The sequence below is a fragment of the Phyllobates terribilis genome, unplaced genomic scaffold (assembly GCF_046119375.1).
Source record: "Phyllobates terribilis strain yellow unplaced genomic scaffold, ASM4611937v1 Scaffold_8__6_contigs__length_399053987, whole genome shotgun sequence".
Lineage (NCBI taxonomy): Eukaryota > Metazoa > Chordata > Amphibia > Anura > Dendrobatidae > Phyllobates > Phyllobates terribilis.
Genome location: NW_027362768.1, coordinates 266322480 through 266348912, shown reverse-complemented (window position 1 = coordinate 266348912; position 26433 = coordinate 266322480). Strand labels below are relative to the sequence as shown.

The 26433-nt window shown below is 43.9% G+C and overlaps 1 protein-coding gene across 2 annotated transcripts in view; it reads left to right on the top strand.

The window, feature by feature from the left end:
- XRCC6 (X-ray repair cross complementing 6) overlaps positions 1 to 26216 on the top strand; it is a 61121-nt gene extending 34905 nt beyond the window's left edge. For both annotated transcript variants that reach the window (XM_073644216.1, XM_073644217.1), the window contains exons 10-13: positions 5097 to 5226; positions 18948 to 19048; positions 21532 to 21645; positions 25817 to 26216. In XM_073644216.1, the coding sequence (XP_073500317.1) occupies positions 5097 to 5226; positions 18948 to 19048; positions 21532 to 21645; positions 25817 to 26028 (557 nt within the window). In that variant the 3' untranslated portion in view covers positions 26029 to 26216. The remainder of the gene's footprint in view (positions 1 to 5096; positions 5227 to 18947; positions 19049 to 21531; positions 21646 to 25816) is intronic.
- Positions 26217 to 26433: the final 217 nt, after the last annotated feature.

Here is a 26433-nt window from a genome sequence, read left to right as displayed (position 1 = left end):
CAGAGAACGAGAACTCTGATGAAGAATAGGACCCTGAGAGAGGAGGTCCGGACGGTCTGGTAGTCTCCAGGGGGAGTCGACAAGCAGATTTACCAGATCTGCGTACCAGACGCGTCTGGGCCAATCTGAGGCTACTAGGAGAACTGGTACTCCCTCTGTCTTGATCTTTTTGACTCGAGGGATCAAAGGTAGAGGTGGAAAGAGATAGGGCAGTTGGAACTGTGACCATGATATGACTAGCGCGTCCTGGGCGATTGCTAGCGGATCGCGGGACCGAGCTACAAAGGACGGAACCTTGTGGTTTAACCGGGACGCCATGAGGTCGACGTCCGGCGTGCCCCACCGTAAGCAGATTTGGTGAAACACCTCGGGATGGAGAGACCATTCTCCTGAGGCGAGGCCCTGCCGACTGAGGAAGTCGGCCACCCAATTGTCGACCCCTGGAATGTGGACTGCTGAGACTGCTGGAAACGTCTTCTCGGCCCAAAATAGCACTCTTGCCACCTCTTTTTAAACGGGCTTGCTGCACGTTCCTCCCTGATGGTTTATGTATGCCACGGCCTTGGCATTGTCCGATTGTACACGAACTGGGAACCCTGCCAGGATCTTCTGCCAGTGACGCAACGTAAATCGCCCTTATCTCCAGAATGTTGATGGGTAGGAAGACTTCGTGGGGACTCCACCGGCCCTGGACCGTGTGTTGCTGATTAACTGCCCCCCAACCGATGAGACTGGCATTGGTCGTGACCACCTGCCAGCGAAGCGGAAGGAATGACCTCCCGGGTCTGAAGGAAGAAGGGCGGGACCACCAGGTTAGCGACTGTCTTACTTGATGAGGTAACCTGATGCGTCGATCTAGAGATGACGGATTCTTGTCCCAAGCTGAGAGAAGGGCTAGTTGAAGGGGCCGGGTATGGAACTGGGCAAACGGAACTGCCTCCATGGCTGCTACCATTTTTCCCAGGACACTCATGCATAGGCGAAGGGAGTGTGAACTTGGGTCGGAGAGGATGTGGATCCCCTGCCGTAGAGAGTTTATCTTTTCCCTCGGAAGGAGGACCCGGGCACGAGTCGTGTCGAACTGCATCCCTAGGAAGGTTAAGCGTTGGGATGGGACCAGGGAGGATTTGTCTGTGTTGATCAGCCAGCCTAGCCGAGAGAGTGTGTTCAAGGTGATATGGAGACTGTGGAGACAGTCCCTGAACGTGGGGCCTTTGATTAACAGGTCGTCGAGGTAGGGGATGATTACAATTCCCCTTGTTCGAAGAATGGCCATAACTGTCGCCATGACCTTCGTGAAAACCCTCGGGGCTCTGGCGAGGCCGAAGGGGAGGGCAGTGAACTGGTAATGCGCGTTCCTGAAGTAAAAGCGAAGGAACTTCTGATGTGATGCGCAGATTTGGATGTGAAGGTACGCATCCTGAATGTCCACTGAACATAGATATTCCTCGGTTTCCATCGAGGCTATTACCGACCTGAGGGACTCCATCCTGAACAGTCGGATGCGTACATGTCGGTTTAGCTGTTTGAGGTCCAGAATCGGACGTAGTGAGCCGTCCTTTTTTGGGACGACGAAGAGGTTTGAGTAAAAACCGGAAAACCTTTCCTGAAAGGGAACCGGGACTATGACTCCTGAGCGCAGAAGGGAGGCGATGGCTTGAAGGAAACCGGGAAGCAGAGATGGTTGAGGGGGGCAGGACCTGATAAAATGCGATCATGGGCTGGAGTTTAACTCGATCTTGTAGCCGGAAGTAACAATCTCCTTGACCCAGGCATCCTCTATTGCCAAGAATCTCGGAACAGAAGGAGACGGCCGCCCACCCTGGGAGAGGTCCCAGGTGGGAGTGACCCGTCATGCTGAGGAAAACCTGTTGGATCGTGATCGTGATCCAGAGGACTTGGAGGAGCGACCCTTTGGGCGCCAGTTAGGTGTGGGCCTAAAGGAGGGCTTACGACTGTCCCGCCATGCTGGAGTACGGTTCTGTTGAGAGGAGGGGTTCAGTTGAGCGAACTGACGAAAGGACCGGAACTGAAGGGGGCGTCTCCTAGGAAAAGGGCGTTTGGATCTGGGCTGGGGGAGAGAGGTGCTCTTACCCCCAGTAGCATCAGAGATGAACTGGTCTAGCTTGGATCCAAACAGCCTGGAGCCTTGAAAAGGAAGATTAGTTAGAGATCTTTTGGAAGCCGGGTCGGCATTCCAGGCTTTAAGCCAAAGAATTCTACGTAAGGCAACGAGATTGCTGGAAACCCGGGCTGAGCATGCAGCGGAGTCGAGGGACGCCGTAAGTAGATATTTCCCTGCGTGGCCGAGTTGATCTGCTAAGTCGGTAAGATCGTCCGGGGAGGCCCCTGCTAGGATGCCCTGTCTGAGCTGTTTGGCCCATGCGGACACCGCTTTTGATACCCAAGTTGAGGCAAAGGGAGGTGCCCGCAGCCTCAAAGGCTGACTTAGTGAGGGCCTCAACCTGTCTATCCGTGGTATCCTTAAGAGGGGAACCGTCCGGAAGAGACAGTACCTTCTTGGCCGAAAGGCGAGAAACGGGAGGATCCACAGATGGGGACTCCTTCCATTTGCTGACAAGGTCACGGTTAAAGGGGTATAGGATGTTTAACTGTTTCTTTCCTGTAAAGCACTTTTCTGGATGCTCCCACTGCTTTTGAAAGACACTGTCAAATTCTGCATGGTTAGAAAAAGTGCGTGCGCGCCGCTTAATTTTTTTTTAACGGAACTGAGCAGTCCTGAGAAGGAGTCTCGTCTTCTCTAACATGCAGCGTCTGATTGACTGCCGTAATAAGGCTGTCAATCATGTCCTGGATCCTTGAATACTGGTCTGAGTCTGAACCAGAGTCTGAATCCGATGCCGAGTTAGATCCCAGGGCGACCTCCGGGGAAGAGGTGTGAGACGCAGGGAGCATCTTGGAATCTGGAGAGCTGGAGGATGAGCTTGTGTGCGTCCGTTTCTGAGAACGTGCCGTCAGTCTGCCCCTGTGAGGAGGTGAGGAGGGGGCAGGGGTGCTTGCGAATCGTCTGTGGGGACGTTCGGAGCACTGGTGGCCGTGGATAACATAGGCAAGCGTTCTGGCAAGCGTTCTAAGACCTGCACCAGAGATTGAGAAACGTTGGTGAGGTCAGAGACAGACTGGGACATTGCAACAGCCGACTCCGGAGGGGAGGGAGTTCCTTTGACCTGGGCGGCGGGGGGGATCCTGGGGTGCCAGCATGGCGGGAGGTTTGCAGGTCGAGCAGAAGGCTGTAGTGAGACCCACGGGCCACTTAGTACCGCAAAGAGTACAGTCGTAGTATGTGACAATGTGAGAGAGACCGACTGAGAGCTCCCTGGGTTTGGGCATATGTGCCAGGCCAGGGATAATACAGAGGAGGACGCCTGTGGTCAGGAAAGGGTGTGGGTCGTGTCAGGACAGAGCCTACCCGATCCTGCAGAGAAGCGGTCCCGTGTCCCCCTGATAGGCTCCGAAGGTGAGGCTGGATCGGTTCACAATCAGGTGCCGACGGAGTAGGGAGCTGCGTGCGGCAGAGTGATGGCGTCGGTGTAGGGGAAGGAGCAGAGGACTCTGCTCTGATGACGGGGCACGTCGAGGCTCCGATAGGCGGATGGAAAGGGGGGCGGCCTTGAAAAACCCGCCGTTGATAGGTCCGCGGAAGGCTCGAGGGCGTGACGGAAGTGTCACTATGCTCCTCGGCCCTGGTTGGTCAAATAGCAGGGGGCGTATAGCCGTCGGAGGGGGACCGCCCACCGGACGGAGAAAAGCGCTGCAGATCTGCCGCGCATAATGGAAGAAGAAGGCGGGAGTGGCCCAGGGAAGCGCTGTTAAGCGCCATGTTTGGTGAGGGGGGTAGGAGGGCAGGTAACGCCGGGGGACTGGGACCTACAGCTGAGAGACAGGGGAAAGTACCTCTCTTAGCAGTCCGGCTGTCGTCTCTTCCTCTCCCCTTCTGAGGATGGTCTCAGGATGCCCTCATGGATAGGGGGGGGATCCTGGCTTTTCCTCCTTCCCGCACTGTCCGGTCCTGGACAGTGCAGGAGACGGTGTCAACCCCAGAAAACTGGGGGAAGGTAACCCGCAGGGACCACCGTCTCCCTCCCAGGCCGCTCCGAGGACGGGGCTGGGGTGGGGAACAGGCTAGGACTGGCCACCGAAATCACCCTGAGACACCCTAAGGTGACAGGGGATAAGTCCTGCCCAGCGGGTCCGAGAGTGGGCGATGTGGGGGTAGCCACACTGCTCTCTCGGTCGCTTGTGGGTTAACAGGAGACGCAGTGTTCCCTGTTAGCCTGAAGAGCTGTATCTGAAAGAGAAAAAACAAAGGTTAATAAACACAACAGGGTTGGATCTGTGAAGATCCAGGTCTACCTCCTACAGACACTAAGCTTAAACTGGTGGGCTTGGTGCCTGTAGGCGGGTGCATACTGCGGAGGAGGACCTATTTTCCTTTTTTTGCCTAGTGTCAACCTCCTAGCGACAGCAGCATACACCCCATGGTCCTGTGTCCCCCAATGAAGCGATAGAGAAAGGGTTAATATCAAAATAGCAAGTTATCCCTCCGTTCATTGTCTAAGGGGCTGTGAGTTTAGCTGTCTACTAGTTGTGGCATAGAGCATGAATGGGGTGGAGGTTGATTATGTTGCAGAGCCATGTTCTGGATCGCTGGGGGCCTCCAGTACTCCTGGAGGGGATTGACCGGTCTCTCTCTTTCTCGAGGTCATATACATGGGGAGAGACCTGGTAATCACCTCTAGCAGCACTAGAATTCCTCAGACTGGTCTGGTGCCCGGCAATGGCCCTTGGTTGGATCTTCAAAGTGCATTTTCCCTGAAATGGCAGAGTATATACTAACTCTAATCGTGCTGTCAGGCTACGATTCATGCTGACTGCTGTTTAGGTTGCAGGAGTCACCCGACAGGTTCCCTATACAGGACTTATTTTTATCTATGGCTGCCTATTTTTAAGATCAGGAGTGGATTCTGGCGGCCGGACCCCCACTAATCACAGCATGTTGCTATATCTGAGTATCATTGTTAATAAGAAATAACGAGATGGTAACTCTAATATTTCTGCTTGTCTTTTGGATTTAGGTTTCAATCTAATTTTCATCCCATTTGCTGACGACATTCGAACAATTAATTACCACGAGATCATTCCAGCTAATGAAGAACAGGTGGATAAAATGAAAGAAATTGTCCACAAGCTGAGATTTAAGTACAGGTATGTGGGTTGATTTATGGTATATGGGTACTATCATGTGGCTACCATGTGTGGTTGAAGACTAGTGTTGAGTGAATTTGTTCGGCATTTCAAATTCGTGTTCAGGGTTCCGGCTTGTTCGCGCCAAAAAAATCGGCTCCACCCATGAACATCCCTGATTTGCCACACTGTCACGCAGATGTTAACTCAGATTTGAATTGCCGAACAAATTCGCTCAACACTATTGAAGACCTCTCACACCAATGGGATGAATGAGCACACAAGTTTGCAGGTAAAATCTCAGTGTGCCTGTAATCTTATCCACTCATTTGGCTCCTGCACCATCGGACACTACCCTTACATTATTAGGATATGTTCACTCTGGGTTTTTCCTCCTAAGGCCATGGCCCCACTATCAGTATTTGGTCAGTATTCGGTCAGTATTTTTTCTCAGGAGTGGGAGCCAAAACCAGGTGAGGAACAATCAGAGAAAAGCTATAATAGAAACAAGTCACCAATTCTGCGTTTATCACCCACTCCTGGTTTTGACTCCCACTCTTGAGAAAAAATACTGACAAAATACTGGTAGTGGGGCCGTGGCCTAAGAAGTTTTCAGGAGAAATCCTTGTCGGAAACCCAAGTATCTTTTCTTTCTTTTGATTTGATCAGATCATGGTTGGAGTGGACTTCACAAGCCATTCCATTGAAAAAACTGATATGTCACATCTTTTAATTTCCTCAATAAGGTTAAAATCTCTGCAGGAAAAGCCATGTGGATTTCCCATTGAAATCCTCTAATTCCAAGAAGCGAAAAAAAGGAGAAAAGATAGTGGAGCTCCCTAGTGTAATAAATTGAATACTGCGGATTGTATCTGATCGTTCATGGAGTCTGTTAGACATACGCTCACATGGCAGAGTTGTGCAAATAATTAGAATCCTCAACCGGTGACAGTGCAACATACTATTCAATGGTGGTACTCCTCAAATTATCTGCACTGGTGGACTACATAGTAAGGGGACATAATCGCTAACACATAACCAGCACAAAAAAACGTGCGCTCACCCTGGGAACCCTATACCCCTGTGATTACACCATACCAGGTATTTTATGCTCCCATTTCAATATACAACCTGTAGTATCTACTAATATAATAGGTGTCACATCTTGCACTTTAGCGATATACTCTAAATTGACCTATTAGTGAGTACACCTCACAGTATTTACTATGATTTGTACTTTATATAGCGACCTTACATTTTCCCAGTGGTGATACGCATGTTCCTTTTTACATGTGCATATCTATTTCACTACCATCGAGTTCCACTTACCTGTAAACCAATTTTTAATGATATTTTCAAATAAAGATTCTATTTTTTTTTTATACAATATCCAACGTTACTGGGGATTATTTGATCATGTTTTTTTCGAGAGTTGTTAATGTAGGCCTGGCTCTATGAAGGCCTCGTCTGGGCATTCAATCGTTCCCAGTAAGTGAAAAGTTGCTGCACTGTAGTTAACCCCTTAATAACATCTGACGTACTAATACGCGTCTGTGCCCTGGGACTTAAGAGTCAGACCCGTATTAGTACGTCATGGCGATCGCGCGCGCACACAGGCTGTGCGGGCGCGATCGCCGCCGGGTGTCAGCTGATTGTCACAGCTGACACCCGATACTATGTGCAGGGAGCGGTCCTGCACCGCTCCCAGCACATTAACCCCCGCGATGCTGCGATCGAAGTCGATCGCAGCATTGCGGGGGCAAGGGGAGGTGATCGCAGATACTCACCTCCTCTTCCGGCTTCCAGCGCTGTCTGCAAAGGCTTCCCGGGTGTTGCCATGACGACCCGATGTCGTCATGACAACATCCGGGTCACCAGACAGCAGGAAGATTGTTTGGACATGCGCAGTGCATCTCCAAACAATCTTCTCCCTGTCCGGCGCTGACAGCCTGCATAGCAGAGGGATGGTGCTGTATTCCTGTGCCATGCAGGCGATCAGAGAGAAAAAAGTGAAAGTCCCAGAGTGGGACAAAGTAATAAACTATATAAGCTTCCAGAAAGTGAAATAAAAAAAAAATTGCAAAAATATAAAAAAAAAATAAAAAAAATAATCCACCAAAAATAAAAATATAATGTACCCATCAATAAATATTATTATAAAAAAAAAACAATAAAAGTACACATATTTGGTATCGCCGCGTCCGGAACAACCTGACATATAAAACTGTCCCACTAGTTAACCCCTTCAGTGAACACGGTAAAAAAAAAAAAAAAAAAAAACGAAGCAAAAAACAATGCTTTATCACCATACCGCCAAACAAAAAATGGAATAACACGCGATCAAAAAGACAAATATAAATAAAAATGGTACCGCTGAAAACATCATCTCGTCCAGCAAAAAACAAGCCGCCATACAGCTCCATCATCCGAAAAATAAAAAAAGATATAGCTCTCAGAATAAAGCGATGCTAAAAAATATTTTTTTTCTATAAAATTGCTTTTATTATGTAAAAGTGCAAAACATAGAAAAACGATATAAATGTGGTACCGCTGTAAACGTACTGACCCGAAGAATAAAGCTACCTTATCAATTTTACCACACGCGGAACAGAATAAAAAAAAAAAAAAAAAAACAGTTCCTGAATTGTTGGTTTTTGTTTATTCTGCCTCCCACAAATCGGAATAGAAAGCGATCAAAAAATGTCACGTGCCTGAAAATGGCACCAATAACAACGTCAAGTCATCCCGCAAAAAACGAGCCGTCACATGACTGTCTGCCAAAATCTGGAAAAATTATAGCTCTTAAAATATGGCGATGCAAAAACTAGATTTTACAAAAAACGCGTCTTTTAGTGTGTGACAGCTGTCAGTCATAAAAACCCCATATGATTCTGGTATTGCTGTAATCACACCGACCCGAAGAATAAAGTCGTCTAATCCCTTATACCGCACAAGGAACGGCGTCAAAAATAAACTCTTGGGTTAGGATTGGGCTAGGGTTAGGGCTGGGTTTGGGGCTAGGGTTGTGCTAGGGTTAGGGTTGTGCTAGGGTTAGGGTTGTGCTAGGGTTAGGGTTGTGCTAGGGTTAGGGTTGTGCTAGGGTTAGGGTTGTGCTAGGGTTAGGGCTGGGGTTGTGATGGGGTTGGGATTTTTTTCAAAAGTAAGAAAAAAAGATGACGATATGGCGACTAGTGTTGAGCGCAAGTGCTCGCTACTTGAGTTTGCATCGGGTACTCTGGTATGCATTGAGTATCGTGGGTATTTGAGTGACATGCTCGAGTCTCTGCCCCATATGCTTCGCGGCCAAAAAAACTTTACGGGGATTGCCTGCCATGCACGAGCGATCCCCGCATGTTTGTTTTGGGTGTCTAATAACCGTGAAACATGCGGGCGGGGACTCGAGCATGTCACTCGAGCACACGCTGTACATGGTGCATACCTGAGTACCCGATGCAAACTCAAGTAGCGAGCACTTGTGCTCAAGACTAATGACAACTTATTCAATATGATGACCTAATGTAAACAAATTCTGTGTCGTACCTCTGGGTTCAAAATGTTCACTATACACCTTAATAAAATCCTTGGGGGGTATAGTTTCCAAAATGGGGTCACTTGTGGGGGAGCTCCACTGTTTAGGCACATCACGGGCTCTCCAAACGCGACATGGTGTCCGCTAACAAATTGAATGGAAAATCGTCTCAAATTGTTAGCGGACGCCATGTTGCGTTTGGAGAGCCTCTGTGTGCCCAAACATTGGAGCTCCCCAACAAGTGACCCCATTTTGGAAACTAGACCCCCCAAGGCACCTATCTAGATGCATAGTGAGCACTTGGAACCCCCAGGTGCTTCACAAAATGATTCATAAAAATGAAAAAGTGTTTTTTTTTTTCACTTTTTCATTTTTACAAATCAATTTGTGAAGCACCTGGGGGTTCCAAGTGCTCACTATGCATCTAGATAGGTGCCTTGGGGGGGTCTAGTTTCCAAAATGGGGTCACTTGTGGGGGAGCTCCAATGTTTGGGCACACAGGGGCTCTCCAAACACAACATGGCGACCGCTAATTATTCAAGCAAATTTTACAATCGAAAAGTCAAATGGCGCTCCTTCCCTTCCGAGCCCTGCCGTGCGCCCAAACAGTGTTTTTTCCCCAAATATTGGGTATTTGCGTGCCCAGGGGAAATTGCACAACAAATTTTGGGGTCCATTTTTTCTTGTTACCCCTGTGAAAATAAAAAAAATTGGGTCTAAAGTAACATTTTTGTGAAAAAAGTTAAATGTTCATTTTTTTCTTCCACATTCAAAAAATTCCTGTGAAGCACCTGAAGGGTTAATAAAGTTCTTGAATGTGGTTTTGAGCACCTTGAGGGGTGCAATTTTTAGAATAGTGTCACTTTTGGGTATTTTCTGTCATAAAGACCTCTCAAAGTGACTTCAAATGTGATGTGGTCCCTAAAAAAATGGTTTTGTAAATTTTGCTGGAAAAATGAGAAATCACTTGTCAACTTTTAACCCTTATAGCTCCCTAACAAAAAAAATTTTGGTTCCAAAATTGTGCTGATGTAAAGTAGACATGTGGGAAATGTTATTTATTAACTCTTTTGTGTGACATATCTCTCTGATTTAAGGGCATAAAAATTCAAATTTTGAAAATTGCAAAATTTTCTAAATTTTCGCCAAATTTCCGTTTTTTTTCACAAATAAACGCAAGTGATATCGAAGAAATTTTACCACAATCATGAAGTACAATATGTCACGAAAAAACAATCTCAGAATCAGGGGGATCCGTTCAAGCTTTCCAGAGTAATTACCTCATAAATTGACAGTGGTCAGAATTGTAAAAATTGGCCTGGTCATTAACGTGCAAACCACCCTCGGGGCTTAAGGGGTTAAAACCCTTTATTCCAGGCTATAGATCAATAGTGAAATATTTAAGCAAAAATGGTCCTCCTTCAGTATGACAGAAGCATAAAGTCCACCATCAGGATAGCTCAGTAATAGTCACTTTATTGAAAATATTACCTGAACGTGTTTCAGCACCGCTCCTGCTCCTACAGATTCATCCTGTCCTATAGTGAGGGGGGACCATTTTGTTTGAATAAACCATTGAAATCAATAAAAAGTGTATCTAAAGCGTTTTTTCATGTGGATCTTCTTCAAAATCCATGTAAGCAAACTACCATAACCTTAGTGGATTACCTGTCTCCATTTCTAAATTTTCTGTACAGATGTAGCAAAGACATTGTCAGGCCCATGCAACTGTATCTACATAGAGAAGCTTCTAAAATATATTCTAAAAATAATGTATAAGTATTGCAAATTATTAAAGGGAATCTGTCATCCGATTCATTCTGCCCCGATCTAGCAGGAATCAGAGCCGGACTGTGCGATTGCAGCCAGGTATGTTTTACTCATAACATGCTGGGGCGTTTCAGAGAAAACATACATTTAAAAGCCGGTTGAGCACTGTGTGTCTAGCTCACACCCTGATTTCTCAGTAATGTAGGAATGGACTAGCCATGTAAAGGTATTGCTGGACCTGTCTTTACCGGAGTTACATCCTCATATAAGGAGTTTGGGGGTCGGGAGGGCATCCTGCTGACAGATTCCATTTGAACACTTTTTTTCTGACCCAACCAACCATAGTGTGTAACAGGAAAAGTATATGGGATAGTCAAGTTGCATTTTACGTGGCATTCTATACTACTCAGAATAAAACCCAGTGCATAAAAGTTAAAGGAAACTTGTGATCAGATTAATGTCCGAATCACGGACAGTGTAAATGCGATTGCAACTAAGGATATTTTCCTTTTGAAACTCTGGGTTTCTTTAGAGAAAACATAACTTTTAAAAGCCGGTCTGGGAATGTGTGTATCGGCTGACTAATCCGAGACCGGTCCCTGGACGGGTTCTCACTGCCTCAATCTTTTTGACTTACAGGGGCTGGGAAAAGCCAGCCTGGGACCTTCCTCGGACTAGTCAGCCGAGACACATAGGTCCCAACCATCATTTAAATGTATGCTTTCTCTAAAATACCCCAGAGTGTTGAAGGAAAACATACCTAGCTGCAATCTCAAACCCAGAGCCTCATTCATGCTGTCCATGATGCAGACATGAATCTGATGACTTAACTTTAATGCATTTTTTTTTTTATACTAAATAGTAGCATAGAATATTATGTATAACACAACTTTAATATCCCACCCATATTTCCTGATACAAGCTATGGCCCCTTGCTTCAGAAAAAGCTTTCAAGGAAGGATTTCACCCCTAGACTTTTTATAGGTCCATGTAGCTCTTTCAAAGACACGTCCAGCAATACCTTTATATGGCCAATCCGCTCCTCCGTTATTGAGAAATTATCGTTTGAATTGATATGCAAATGAGGCAGAATCTGAAGTCTCTGTCACTCCAGCTCTATTCCCCGCCTGCGCTTCCTTCTCCTGCTTGACTGACAGCCTCTATGATGTAAGACTTGAGGCAAAGGAGCTGACAGTCAAGCAGGAGGAGGTGGCTGCACTGGGTGGAGATTAGAGTTGGAGTGACAGAGGCTTTAGATTCTGCCTCATTTGCACATCAATTCAAACCCTAATTCCTCAGTAACAGTGGCAGGGACTGGCCATGTAAAGGTGTTGCTGGACTTGTCTTTGAAAGAGCTTCATGTGCATATAGTTTAGGGGGTGAATTACTGCTGACAGGTGGATATAACCATGTCTAGTTGCATTGATGCAAAACCCCCATTAACTGATTTAAAGGGAAGGTGCCATTAAAAAAAATTTTTTTTCAACAATTGCAAAAACGTAAAGTATTATTGTTTTGATTCGTTTTTCCAATATTATCATATTTTTTTTAATGGAGTAAAATATGAAAAATAATTTAAAAAGTTTGATATGTTCCACTTTGAAACACTAGGGGGAGCAGCTACTGAAATTTGGCATGAAAACCTTGTGTAGAGCTGGCATGCATTACGACTGCTGAAAATCTGGGCTGGATTTGCTCCATGTCTGATGTCTCCTCCTCCCCCCTCCCTTTCTGGGTGTTTACAAATGGATAAGAGACAATGAAGTTTAGGAATTAGGATCTCTCACAGTGAGGAGCCATTTTGTTGTAGACACAAAGTGATACCAACACAACTACATGCAGATCCTTATGCAGCAAGGTCTGATATTAGGCTATGTGCCCACTTTGCGTAAATTAACCACTTCGCGCCAGAGCCTGTTTTTGCCTTCGTGACCAGGCCAATTTTTTCAATTTTGACCACTGTCACTTTATGAAGTAATTACCCTGGAACGCTTCAACGGATCCCCCTGATTCTGAGATTGTTTTTTGTGACATATTGTACTTCATGATCGTGATAAAATTTCTTCGATATCACTTGCGTTTATTTGTGAAAAAATCGGAAATTTGGCGAAAATTTTGAAAATTTTGCAATTTTCAAACTTTGAATTTTCATGCCCTTAAATCAGAGCGATATGTCACACAAAATAGTTAATAAATAACATTTCCCACATGTCTACTTTACATCAGCACAATTTTGGAACCAAAATTTTTTTTTATTAGGGAGCTATAAGGGTTAAAAGTTGACCAGCGATTTCTCATTTTTCCAACAAAATTGACAAAAACATTTTTTTAGGGACCACATCTTATTTGAAGTGACTTTGAGGGGTCTTTATGACAGAAAATACCCAAAAGTGACACCATTCTAAAAACTGCACCCCTCAAGGTGCTCAAAACCACATTCAAGAAGTTTATTAACCCTTCAGGTGTTTCACGGGAATTTTTGGAATGTGGAAGAAAACAATGAACATTTAACTTTTTTTCACAAAAATGTTACTTTAGACCCAATTTTTTTATTTTCACAGGGGTAACAAGAAAAAATGGAATACACAATTTGTAGTGCAATTTCTCATTAGCGCGCTGATACCCCATATGTGAGGGGAAACCACTATTTGGGCGCACTGCAGGGTTCGGAAGGGAAGGAGCGCCATTAGACTTTTTGAATGTAAAATTTGTCTGAATAATTAGCGGACGCCATGTTGCGTTTGGAGAGCTCCTGATGTGCCTAAACAGTGGAAACCCCCACAAGTGACACCATTTTGGAAACTAGATCCCTTAGGGAACTTATCTAGATGTGTGGTGAGCACCTTGAACCCCAAGGTGCTTCACAGAAGTTTATAATATTGAGCTGTAAAAATAAAATTTTCACATTTTTCCCACAAAAACGTTTTTCATCCCTTAATTTTGCATTATCATAAGGGTAATAGGATAAATTACACCATGAAATTTGTTGTGCAATTTCTCCTGAGTACGCTGATACCCCATATGTGGGGGAAAACCACTGCTTTGGTGTACGGCAGGGTTCGGAAGAGAAAGGAGCGCTATGTTGGCTGGGATAGGCAGCAGACACCATGTCACATTTGAAGAGTCGCTGACATGCCGAAACAGCAGAAACCCCCACAAGTGACCCTATTTTGTAAGGTACACCTCTCAAGGAATTCATCTAGGGAAGTAGTGAGTATTTTTTAATTTTTAAATTTATACCATTGGGCAGTGAAGAAAACATAATTGTATTTCTACCACAAAAAAATGTTTTACCCTCAGATTTTACATTTTCACACAGGGCAATGAGTAAAAATGGTGCCGAAATGTGTCACACAATTTCTTCTTAAAGTGGCAATACCCCATATGTGGTTGTATCGTACCGCTTAGCCATACGGCGAGATCTGGGAGGGACGGAGCGCTATTTGACAATTGGAGAACAAATTATTGTAGAATAGGCATTTGGATTTGGGAGCACAAAATTTTCTGAATTTCTTTTGGGGGGCAAGGGCCATTTCGCTTTTCCAGAGCCTTTCTGCTACCAGTAACTTGGAAGTCCCTTATATTTTTAACAGATGACGGACCTGAGTGGGGACTATCTTTTTTTGAGGACTGAGTTGAAGCTTTTATTGGGAACATTTTACGTAACATTTATCTGGCGCTCTAGGCTGAGCACTTACATCGGGGTTTCCATCTAAATTTCCAAGTGATGTAATTCAGATGAAACCCCTGCGGGATCCATTCACTGTAATGAGGCAGCAGAGTTACTCTGGACTCCGTCTGGCCTCTGTTTAGCGGTGTCCTTTTTTTCTGAAGTGCACAAAACTGTGGCCAACCGCACTTCTATGCACACCTAAAAAAACTGACACCGTGGGATCACAGGCTAGACGGCATCCACAGTGGCCTATATCTGCCTCATTACAGGGAATCTTCTGTCATGGGCTCTGTCTGAATCATGTATTTCAGTGATTTACATGGAAACTCTGGTGTAAGTGCTCAGCGCAGAGCGCAGGATAAATGTGAGCAGAGCCGTACTGCGATCTTTGGGAGACATAATAAACAAATCAGTAGCAGGTGAAGAATTGGTTTTATTTATTTTTTACGCCGTTCCTCGTGCAGTATAAGTGATGAGATTACTTTATTCTTCGGGTCGGTGCAATTACAGAGATACCAGATTTATATCGGGTTTTTATGACTGCCAGCTGTCACACACTAAGAAACGCTTTTTTTTGCAAAATCTAGTTTTTGCATCGCCATAGTTTGAGAGCTATAATTTTTCCATATTTCGGCCGACAGAGTCATGTGGCGGCTTGTTTTTTGCGGGACGAGTTGACATTTTTGTTGGTACCATTTTTGGGTACGTGACATTTTTTGATCGCTTTCTATTCCGTTTTTTGGGAGGTAAAATTAACAAAAAACAACAATTCAGGAATTGTTTTGAGTTTTTTTTTATGCCGTTCTGCGTGTGGTAAAAGTGATAAGGCAGCATTATTCTTCGGGTCAGTACGTTTACAGCGATACTACACTTACTGTATTTTTTTTATGTTTTGGCGCTTTTACACAAACAATTTTATAGAAAAAATATTTTTTTTGCATCGCTTTATTCTGAGAGCTATAACTTTTTTATTTTTTGGCTGATGAAGCTGTATGGCGGCTTTTTTTTGCGGAACAAGATGTCGTTTTCAGCGGTACCATTTTTATTTCCATTTTACTTTTTGATCGCATTTTTTTCCACTTTTTGTTTGGCGATATGAAAAAGCATCGTTTTTAGCTCCGTTTTTTATTTATTTTTATTACGGTGTGCACAGAAGGAGTTAATTAGTGTGACAGTTTTATAGAACGGGTTGTTTCGGACGCGGCGATACCAAATATGTGTACTCTTTTTGTTTTTGCATATATATACGGATTTATTGGTTTAATATTTTATTTATTTTTATTTTGTGATTTTTTTTTTTTTTTAACAGTTTGAAAACATTTTTTAGACTTTTTTTTACATTTTTACTTAGTCCCTGTATGGGACATTAATTTTTATTTTTCTAATCACTGATCTCATGCAATGTAATAGACATGTATTACATTGCATGAGAAGTTTGCTGACAGTTTCACACTGTCTGTCTCCTGCTAGGCTTTAGGTGCAGGCTGAGCCTAGCAGGACACAATATATGGCAGATCTGGAGGCGGTCATGTGACGTCCTGCTGCCATAACAACGGCAGGTCCTGGAAGGCATCAGGGGGCCGTCGGAGAGGTAAGTGGGCGACCCCCTCTCCTCTCACTATCTTCTATATGCCGCGATCACTATAGATCGCGGCATATAGAAGATAGGAAAGGGTTAACATCATTGGGACCTGATCCAATCAGGTCCCGATGATGTCCCCTGTCAGAGCTGTCGTTCTCAACCACAACTGCAGCACTTGCAGGACCATAAACGTCGGCGCTGCACAGAGCCCAGGCAGCGCCGACGTTTATGTACAGTGGGCGGTCGGGAAGCAGTTAAGCAGAAATTTCTGCATCATTTCCGCATCCCCCTGCTGCGGGAAAGCGCAAGCCTAATTCACATGCGTTTTCCCACAAAACACAAGTGCAAATCAAGCGTTTTAGCATGCACATTGTCAAGAGCTTTCCAAGCGATATTAGCATCACTTGGAAAAGTGCTTGACAGGTTGGTCACACTGCATAGTGCTTGACAAGTGTGACCAACTTTTTACTATTGATGCTACATATGCAGCATCAATAGTAAAAGATAGAATGTGAAAAAAAATAAGTCTCCTCACCGCTACTCCGCGGCAGCTTTGTTCCCATAGATACAGAGCGGCAGGACCTGTGAGGACCTCACGGTCACATTACCGCAACGTCATCGCAGGCCTTTGCCGCAATGCATCTCTGGGTTCGGAGGCAGCGGTGGTGAGGAGATCGTGGGCTGACAGAGGGTAAGTATATCGATATTTATTATTTTAACTATTTTTTTACAACAGGTTTTATGGTACCTGGGCCTGGAGGAGAGTCTCCTCTCCTCCAGACCCGGGTACCATACACATATTGAAGCGCACAATACACACATGGTGGGCATGGACATACGCATAAGGCGGCGATTACGCCGCGTAACCGCAAAATTAATGGACATGCTACGCACATGACTTGCGTTCTCACATAGGGGACCATGGGGGCGTATATACTAGCGTTTTTCAAGTGTTTGCGCTGCGTAATTTACGCAGAAAAAACTCTTAAACGCTATGTGTGCACACAGCCGTAGACACATAGTGGTACCAACACACAGCTACATGCAGATCCTTATGCATGAAGGTCTGATATTATAGCGTCAGCTCTGCGGCCCAGGCCTGGACTGAATATTGTCCTTGTGTTCTTACTATTTATTTTGTATATAATATATTTAAATGTTTCAGTTTTATTTAGTAATTTGTATTTTCATTATAAATGCAAATATAAAGGGTCACCAGTCATGTGACCTCTCATGTTATGGATTAGGTACCAGTGACAAGTAACAGTAGAATAGTGACTGCAGCTCTGGAGGTGACTGGAGGATAAGAAGTGCTGTCTTATTCTTCAGTCACCTCCAGAGCAGAATTCACTATTCTGTTACATGATGACACAGAATAGTGAGCGCAGCTCTGGATGTGACTGGAGGATAAGACCAGATGTAACAGCAGAATAGGGAGTGCAGCTCTGGAGGTGACTGGACATCACGTCTTATCCTCCAGAGCTGCACTCACTATTCTGCTGTTAGATTGTGTCTTATCCTCTAGTCACCTCCAGAGCTGCGGTCACTATTCTGTGTCATCATGTAACAGAATAGTGACCACAGCTCTGGAGGTGACTGGAGGATAAGACCAGATGCAACACCAGAATAGTGCCCGCAGCTCTGGCAGATAAAACCTGATGTAACAACAGAATAGTGACCGCAGCTCTGGAGGATAAAACCAGATGTAACAGCAGAATAGTGACCGCAGCTCTGGAGGATAAAACCAGATGTAACAGCAGAATAGTGACCGCAGCTCTGGCAGATAAAACCAGATGTAACAGCAGAATAGTGACCGCAGCTCTGGCAGATAAAACCAGATGTAACAGCAGAATAGTGACCGCAGCTCTGGAGGATAAAACCAGATGTAACAGCAGAATAGTGACCGCAGCTCTGGTAGATAAAACCAGATGTAACAGCAGAATAGTGACCGCAGCTCTGGCAGATAAAACCAGATGTAACAGCAGAATAGTGACCGCAGCTCTGGCAGATAAAACCAGATGTAACAGCAGAATAGTGACCGCAGCTCTGGAGGTGACTGGAGGATAAGACCAGATGTAACCGCAGAATAGTGAGCTCAGCTCTGGAGGTGACTGGACATTGTGTCTTATCCTCCAGAGCTGCGGTCACTATTCTGTGTCATCATGTAACAGAATAATGAATGCTGCTCTGGAGGTGACTGCAGAATAAGACATCACGTCTTCTCCTACAGAGCTGCACTCACTATTCTGTTACATTGTGTCTTATCCTCTAGTCACCTCCAGAGCTGCGGTCACTATTCTGTGTCATCATGTAACAGAATAGTGAGTGCAGCTCTGGAGGTGACTGGAGAAAAAGACGTGCTGTCTTATTCTCCAGTCACCTCCAGAGCAGCATTCACTATTCTGTTACATGATAACACAGAATAGTGACCGCAGCTCTGGAGGTGTCTGTCTTTGTACCCCAGCGTCTGTCTGTCTGACTCTTGTGCCCCTCTCTCCCCCTCAATCATACAGCCGCTCAGCTCTCACACAACCGACTCCAAGCAGCATGAGCACAAGGCAGCTTCCTGGTGGAGGAGAAGGCCCCGCCCACTGCTGTGACATCATCCAGGGGGAAACTGGAGCTCACAGCATAGCTGTGGGCTTCAGAGAGATGGCGCCGATCTCCTCCCATAGGTGTGACCTGGACAGCCCAGTGGGCGTGCCCAGGTCACAGCTAAAGCTGTTTCAATGCAGCATATGCGGTCGGAGGCCGTATTTGAGGTGTGTAACTGCTGTTACACACCAGCAAATGCAAATGGCAGCCCCCAGCTGTTGACTAAAATAATAATACAAAAACGGTTCAAACTGTGAATTTAATTTTGTATTAAAAATAACTGATTATATAATCAATAATTATTAATACAAAAAAAAAACTGCGGCACCTTCCCTTTAAAACTGACAGGAAACAATTTTTATGAAATTCAGCTGATCCATCTGATCTCCATTTCCAGTACTGTAAATTATCACAGTGGGGCTTGGAAGATTAGTATATGTATCATTTTCTGTAAGTTTTTTTTCCTCTGAGGGGAGGTATGCAGAATGGATTTTAACATTTGTCATTAAATATTCAAGTCCCTTTTTTGTAAAAAAAAAGAACTGGAAATCCCTAGTTGTTCTCATTAATCCATCCTGTTCTTATGGTTCTAGGAGCGACTCATTCGAGAACCCCGTGCTACAGAAACACTTTCGGAACCTGGAAGCCCTCGCCCTTGATCTGATGGAGCCTGAACCCATTGAAGATCTAACATGTAAGATAGAATGGTCTTCACTCCTTTCTTATCTATTATTATTATGGAGTAGAAACAACATGTTAAGAATGTTTGGGGGTTTCCTAGTAACCCATGTTGTTGCAATGTCATGTACATACATGAACATGACATAATATACAGGGTGGTCCAAAAGTAGGTGGACCAAAAATAATAACATTTATTTTGATTTATATATAAAATTATATTTACTAACACAAGCATAACATTGACAATTACATTTTATTCTGAACAATAATACAAAAGCCCTTAAATTTTATCAACGCAGGGGCTCAAACTGTTTTCCATTACAATTTGCACAGCTTTGAAGTCTGCCTCTTTCGCTTCGACAAACATTTTTGCACAAGTCTCTTTGGGTATTAATTTCTTGAAATGCATCTCTTATGTAATTTTTCAAGTCACTGACACTTTTTGGTTTTCGACTATAAACTTTGTCCTTGAGTACTCCCCAAAAGAAAAAATCCATTGGGGTCAAGTCTGGTGAACGTGCCGGCCAATCAAGTGGGCCTCTTCAGCCAATCCATTTATTAGGAAATGTTTCATCAAGATACTCACGGACTACTCTTGAATAATGTGGAGGGGCCCCATCTTGTTGGAAATAAAGGTCATTTGAATTAGGCTGTTGCTGTAACTGGGGAACAACTTGATTCATTAGAATTTCGAGATACTTATTTCCTGTGACTGTTCCATAACCTTCATAACCTTATTACTTTCTGTCCACCTACTTTTGGACCACCCTGTATATACACACACAGATAAACATATGTATGTGTTTGTGTGTATATATATATATGTGTGTGTGTGTGTGTATATACTTTTGGAGATTTAAGATTTTGAACAAACGAACATTTACATTTTTATTTATATAGGTATGTATATGTGTATGTATTGTTCCCAGAGCCATAACTTTTTTATTTTTCAGTCAATATGGCCCTATGAGGGATTGTTTTAAGCGGGACGAGTTGTACTTTTAAACTACACCATTGGTTTTACCTTATCGTGTACTGGAAAACGGGAAAAAAAATCCAGGTGCGGTGAAATTGCAAAAAAAAAAAGTGCAATTCCATAATTTTTTTTTTACCTTGCTAAGTGATAAATCTGACCTGCCATTATGATTCTCCAGGTCATTACGAGTTCGTAGATACCAAACATGTATAGGTTACTTTTTATTTAAGTGGGGGAAAAAAATCCAAAGTTTGCAAAAAAAAAAAGTCACCATTTTCCGAGACCCATAGCGTCTCCATTTTCGGGATCTGGGGCCGGGTGAGGGCTCATTTTTTTGCGCCCCAAGCGGATGTTTTTTATTGGTACCATTTTGGGGTAGATACGCTCTTTTGATCGCCCGTTATTGCACTTTATTGCAATGTTGTGGCAACCAAAAAAATGTAATTCTGGCTTTTTGATTTTTTCTCTCATTGCGCCGTTTACCGATCAAATTAATTATTTTTAGATATTGATAGATCAGGTGATTCTGAACGCGGCAATACCAAATATGTGTAGATTTGATTTTTTTTTTATTTGTTCTATTTTGAATGGGGCAAAAGGGGGGTGATTTGAACTTTAATATATATATATATTTTTTTAAAACTTTTTTACTTTTTACTTGCTTCAATAGTCTCCATGGGAGACTAGAAGCTGCGATCACCCGATCGTCTGTGCTACACACAGAAGGGCTTCAGCTGTGCTGTGTGTAGCAAAAATGCTCACTTGCTTTGAGCGTTGGGCGCCGCTCCTAGCATCCCGGCAATGACAACCGCAGTGGTCTCCTGCAGACCCCAGTTTGTCATGCCAACGCATCGGCTAGCTGCTGTCGCGTGACATGTATGCCGCTGTCGGAGAATAACAGTAACATTTAACATGTTAACAGCCGCAGGTGGATCGCGATTCCACCTGCGGCTGTTAGGGGCACATGACAGCTGTACAGAACAGCTGTCATGTGCCCGAAAACATGCGGGCCCAGCGCCAGAGCCCGCAAGGAGTGCAGGGATATGACCTTGGACGTACTCATACATCCAAGGTCGTAAAGAGGTTAACATAAATTTACGTCAAAGGTTGTGTCCCTGACTTTGATGCAGGCTCCAACGCTGATCCCGCATCTTTCCCCGCACTTGATGATTGATTTAATCAGATTAATTACATTGAATTTCAAGATGGCAGGCTGTGTCGATAAAATTAAGCCATTTGATTGTATTGTAAATAACTTACTGACTCGCTCACCATGAAACTGTTGCGTTTTGGGCAGGAAAAGGGTTGATTGGCCTGAGTGATTTCTTCTCTGCACAGTACAAGTGTAGGCTTGAATACTCCTATGATGAAAGATTACATTGATTTGTTACTGAAAGAAAAACCCAGACATGAGTGATCATACCGAGTGGACAATGATGGTGGGGGGTGAGATTTGTGTGTAGCATGGAGATGTCAATGACATCTACACGTTTGTTTTTGTGTTTTTTTTTCAATTCTAGTACCAAAGACCGACATGATAGATAATCGATTGGGCTCCCTGTCAGAAGAATTTAAAGAACTAGTATATCCACCCGGGTATAACCCAGAAGGCAAAGCTGGGAAACGGAAACAGGGTAAGATAAGCTGATTTGATATTGCATTTAGCAATAACATTAATTTTGTATTAAATGCAACAAGCATGAATCTATTTATTTAAAGGGGTAGGTTTGCATATACAGTGTGGAAAATAAGAATTTGATACACTGCCGATTTTTACAAGTTTTCCCACCTACAAAGAATGGAGAGGTCTGTAATTTTTATCGTACGTACATTTCACCTGTGTGAGACAGAATCTTAAAAAATACAGAAAATCACATTTTAGGATTTTAACATAATTACATTTTTTGCATGGAATAAGTATTTGATCACCTACCAACCAGCAAGAATTCTGGCTCTCACAGACCTGTTAGTTTTTCTTTAAGAAGCCCTCCTACTCTACACTCATTACCTGTATTAATTGCACCTGTTTGAACTCGTTACCTGTATAAAAGACATCTGTCCACAAACTCAATCACACTCCAACCTCTCCACCATGGCCAAGACCAAAGAGCTGTCTAAGGACACCAGGGACAAAATTGTAGACCTGCACAAGGCTGGGATAGGCTACGGGACAATAGGCAAGCTGCTTGGTGAGAAGGCAACAACTGTTGGTGCAATTATTAGAAAATGGAAGAAACACAAGATGACTATTAATCTTCCTCGGTCTGGGGCTCCATGCAGGATCTCGCCTCGTGGGTTAAGGATGATTCTGAGAAAGGTCAGGGATCAGCCTAGAACTACACAGGAGTTGTCAAACATTACCTTTAGTAACATACTCCGCCATCATGGATTAAAATCCTTCTGGGCACACAAGTTTCTTCTGCTCACGCCAGCACATGTCCAGGCCTGTTTGTAGATCACTAATGACCATCTAGATAATCTAGAGGAGGCATGGGAGAAGGTCATGTGGTTAGATGAGACCAAAATAGAACTTTTTGGTATGAACTCTACTCGCCGTGTTTGGAGGAAGAAGAAGGATAAGTACAACCCCAAGAACACCGTTCCAACTGTGAAGCATGGTTGGGGAAATAACGTACTTTGGGGGTGCTTTTCTGAAAAGGGGACAGGGCTACTGCACCATATTAAAGTGAGGATGGATGGGGTCATGTATTGCGAGATTTTGGCCAACACACTCCTTCCCTCAGTAAGAGCATTGAAGATGGGTCGTGGCTGGATCTTCCAGCATGACAATTACCTGTTACATACAGCCAGGACAACTATGGAGTGGCTCTGTAAGAAGCATTTCAGGGTCCTGGAGTGGCCTAGCCAGTCTGCAGAGCTGAACCCAATAGAAAATCTTTGGAGGGAGCTGAAACTCAATGTTGCCTAGCGACAGCCCCAAACCTGAAAGATCTGGAGATGATCTGTATGGAGGAGAGGACCAAGATCCCTGCTGCAGTGTGTGCAAACATGGTCAAGAACCACAGGAAACGTCTGACCTCTGTAATTGCAAACACAGGTTTCTGTACCAAATATTAAGTTCTGTTTTTCTATCAAATACTTATTTTCTGCAATAAAATACAAATTAATTATGTAAAAATCATAGAATGTGATTTTCTGTTTTTTTTTTTTTTAGATTCTGTCTCTCACAGTTGAAGTGTACCTACGATAAAAATGACAGACATCTCTATTCTTTGTAGGTGGAAAACTTGCAAAATCGGCAGTGTATCAAACACTTCTTTTCCCCACAGTACATAGGATACGTGAGGATTTGGCCACCAGGGCCCTGCTAATCATAAACGATTATCCTGTCTGCAGTCACTCTATGTGACTGCAGACTTATGAAACATCACATGGTGTGCACTGCACGCTGTGAGGATTTTCCAGCGGCGAGCTCCTAACTGCAAGTAAGTGATTTGCATACATGCGGTCACGTGCCAACTAGATGGGCACGATCTTGATCAGTGCAATGTCCAGGAAGTTTGCAAATCACAAGCTATTACTACTGTGTATAGGTTACGTTGGGATGTAAATTGTCACACTCTGTTGGTTGATTGTCTTTCATTGATATTCGGATGGATTTTTATTCATTTAGCTATCAAAGAAAGACTAAGATAATCCCAGCAGAGAGAGAGTGTGTACTTCTGAATATCAAAGAAAGACCATCACTGTGTCTGCAAATTATGATTTTGGTTCTGGCTTTTATCCTAAGTCATTTGCCAAGGGTTAAAGGGTCGATAGTGACTTTTAGTACTGCTACTTCCAATAGGTGGCGCTAGAGTTAAAGTCCTCTTCCTCTCTGAAGAGACAATTTGCATATTCAGTTTCCCAGAGGAGCATTGCTCGCCTATAAGCCTCCTTACATTGCAATGCTAGGCATGTCACTCTCTACAAGAAGAAATGTTACTCCTTAGATCCCAATATTTTCTCTTAAAACTCTCAGTACTAGACATGGTACTAAAGCCCTTATCTTTTTTCTGATACAGTTTCAATAGCGCACTCATACCATTATGTGTATTTATTTGATACAGACTGCTGTCAATTACTATGTTATGGCATCTCTTAGCTGTATGCCATTACATTATGACATCGAGATACCTGATTAAAGGGAACCTATCGGGTCCAGATTTCTTTCCAGTCGTCGGGGCAGGGTGTCGCACTGAGTGGTCACGGCTGTTCTCCAATCATGCTCACGGTTCAGTGGATTTACATCCTCCTATCAGCACAGTAACGGCGGCCAATCTGCTGGACATCGGGCATGATTTGAGATCAGCCGTGACTGCTCGTTGCTGGGTGTCTCCCCCGAGCTGGGCGCAAAATGATTATAACATTGTTTTCTCTTTTCACTGTTGCCTATGACAAAAAAATGATTCATGTACTGCTTATTGTGACATATTATGACGTTTCGGCTTCCCGAGCCTTGAATTCACAGTCACGGAATGCGAAGGAAAAAACTGTCCTTCCTAAGTTGGAATAAGGACTGGTGAGTGGAGCGATGCGCTTTGGTGACGAGGCAGCTAGAAATGAGCACGCCACTCACATTAGTTTACCAGCAGCCCCGGCGCTGTCCCAACTTAGGAATCCGTTTCCTCTTCTGCATTCTCTGCCAGTGAGATCAAGGCTCGGGAAGAGTCGAAATATCACAATAAGCAATGCATGAATCCGTATTTATCATCTTCCAATAAAATCCTCCTTATTACAGAGAATCCTGAATTGGAGAGTGCTTTATTCCTACAATATTCTCAGAGTTAATTCTCCTTAGGACTATTTCACATGACTGTATTTTCAGTCTGAGTGCTGTCTGTGAAAAAAACGGACAGCACCAATGTTATTCTATAGGGCACGGGCAGATGAGAGGTTTTTGTTTTTTTCCTAACTGAATCTGCATGTTGTGGTAAGACGACTCGCTTGGCAACTTCCGGAAGTAGACTCAGGAACCCGGGTTTTCTTTGCAGGCTTTATTAGCAGCATAAAGCTCTGCCCTCCAGCAAAATAAATACAGCCTTACTTGGCTAAACAACATAACAAAAGATAAACTATAGCACAGTCCACATATATGTGTGCGGGTCGCGCACACAAGTTATGTCCAGCCTTCAGCTCCCCCCTGAGCTATCGCTGTCCAGTCTGCAGACCTTGCCTCTCCAAACACAACTCAAAGAAAAAAACCCAGAACTGAACATTTAAACGATGCTCAGCCACACCCTGGGGTGGAGGTATGGGGAATGACGTCCCTCCCATCACTATGTCATTCCCCTAAAACCACGCCCTTTAAGTGAGTTAACCCACCAGCATATAACATGCTGGCAGAAAGTCCACTGGTTTCAGTTCACACAGGCTAGCAACCTGTGCGACACATACCTCCCCTCATAAATCATACCAGTGACTCTGTCACAATGTGAAACAAATTTCAGCATGGACTAGTTTCTCACTCATTCATGTCTAGGGTAGTGTAAAAAAAATCAGATGCCATATGGAGCCGCAATACAGCATCCGATTTTTACGGATACATTGCAATTCTATAACACAGGAAACCATAAATGATTAGTAGCTCCTGTGTTAAAAAAACGGATTCTACAAGGATGAAAAGTGAGAAGAAAATCATCCCACTTTTCTGGATGAAACTCTGAATAATTTTTTTTATACGCTCGTGTGAACCTATCCTGACGGGACCTCCGCAACTGATAGACTGATGCTGGCCATTTACTTCATTAATCGATCCGGACCGGACCATTTCCCTTTCAACACTTGTGTTTTGTCTTTTTGTAGGAGATGACAGTGGTCAGGCTGGAAAGAAGGCCAAGGCAGAAACCTCCATTTCTGAAGCCGATCTAAGAGCTTATGTGGAGAATGGAACGTTGGGAAAACTGACCGTTCCGGTTCTGAAGGAATCTTGTCGTAATTATGGGCTAAAGGGCGGGAAAAAGCAGGAACTTATGGATGCACTTGTTGATTACTTTAATAAAAACAATAAAAAATGAATCTTTATTCCCCATAAAATTGTGTATCTAAAAATAATTTTGTATGACATTCCACTGTTTTTTTACTAATATGATCTGTTAATGATAAAAGCCTTTATAATACTGTGTATCAAAAGCAGAAAAATGTTAATCTATATTCAGATGTAAATGCTTAGTTACAAAGCTGGAATAAATTTTTTTTGTTAACAGCCAGGGTGCATGTCACATTATGTTCCTAATTTCTACTCCGTTTTGTTGTGCAGGAATCTCACTGACCGGGTCATTATTAGTGCAGGGATCAGTGAGCCGTCATTATTAGTGCAGGGTGTTGTGCAGGAATCTCACTGACTGGGTCATTATTAGTGCAGGGTGTTGTGCAGGAATCTCACTGACCCGTCATTATTAGTGCAGGGTGTTGTGCAGGAA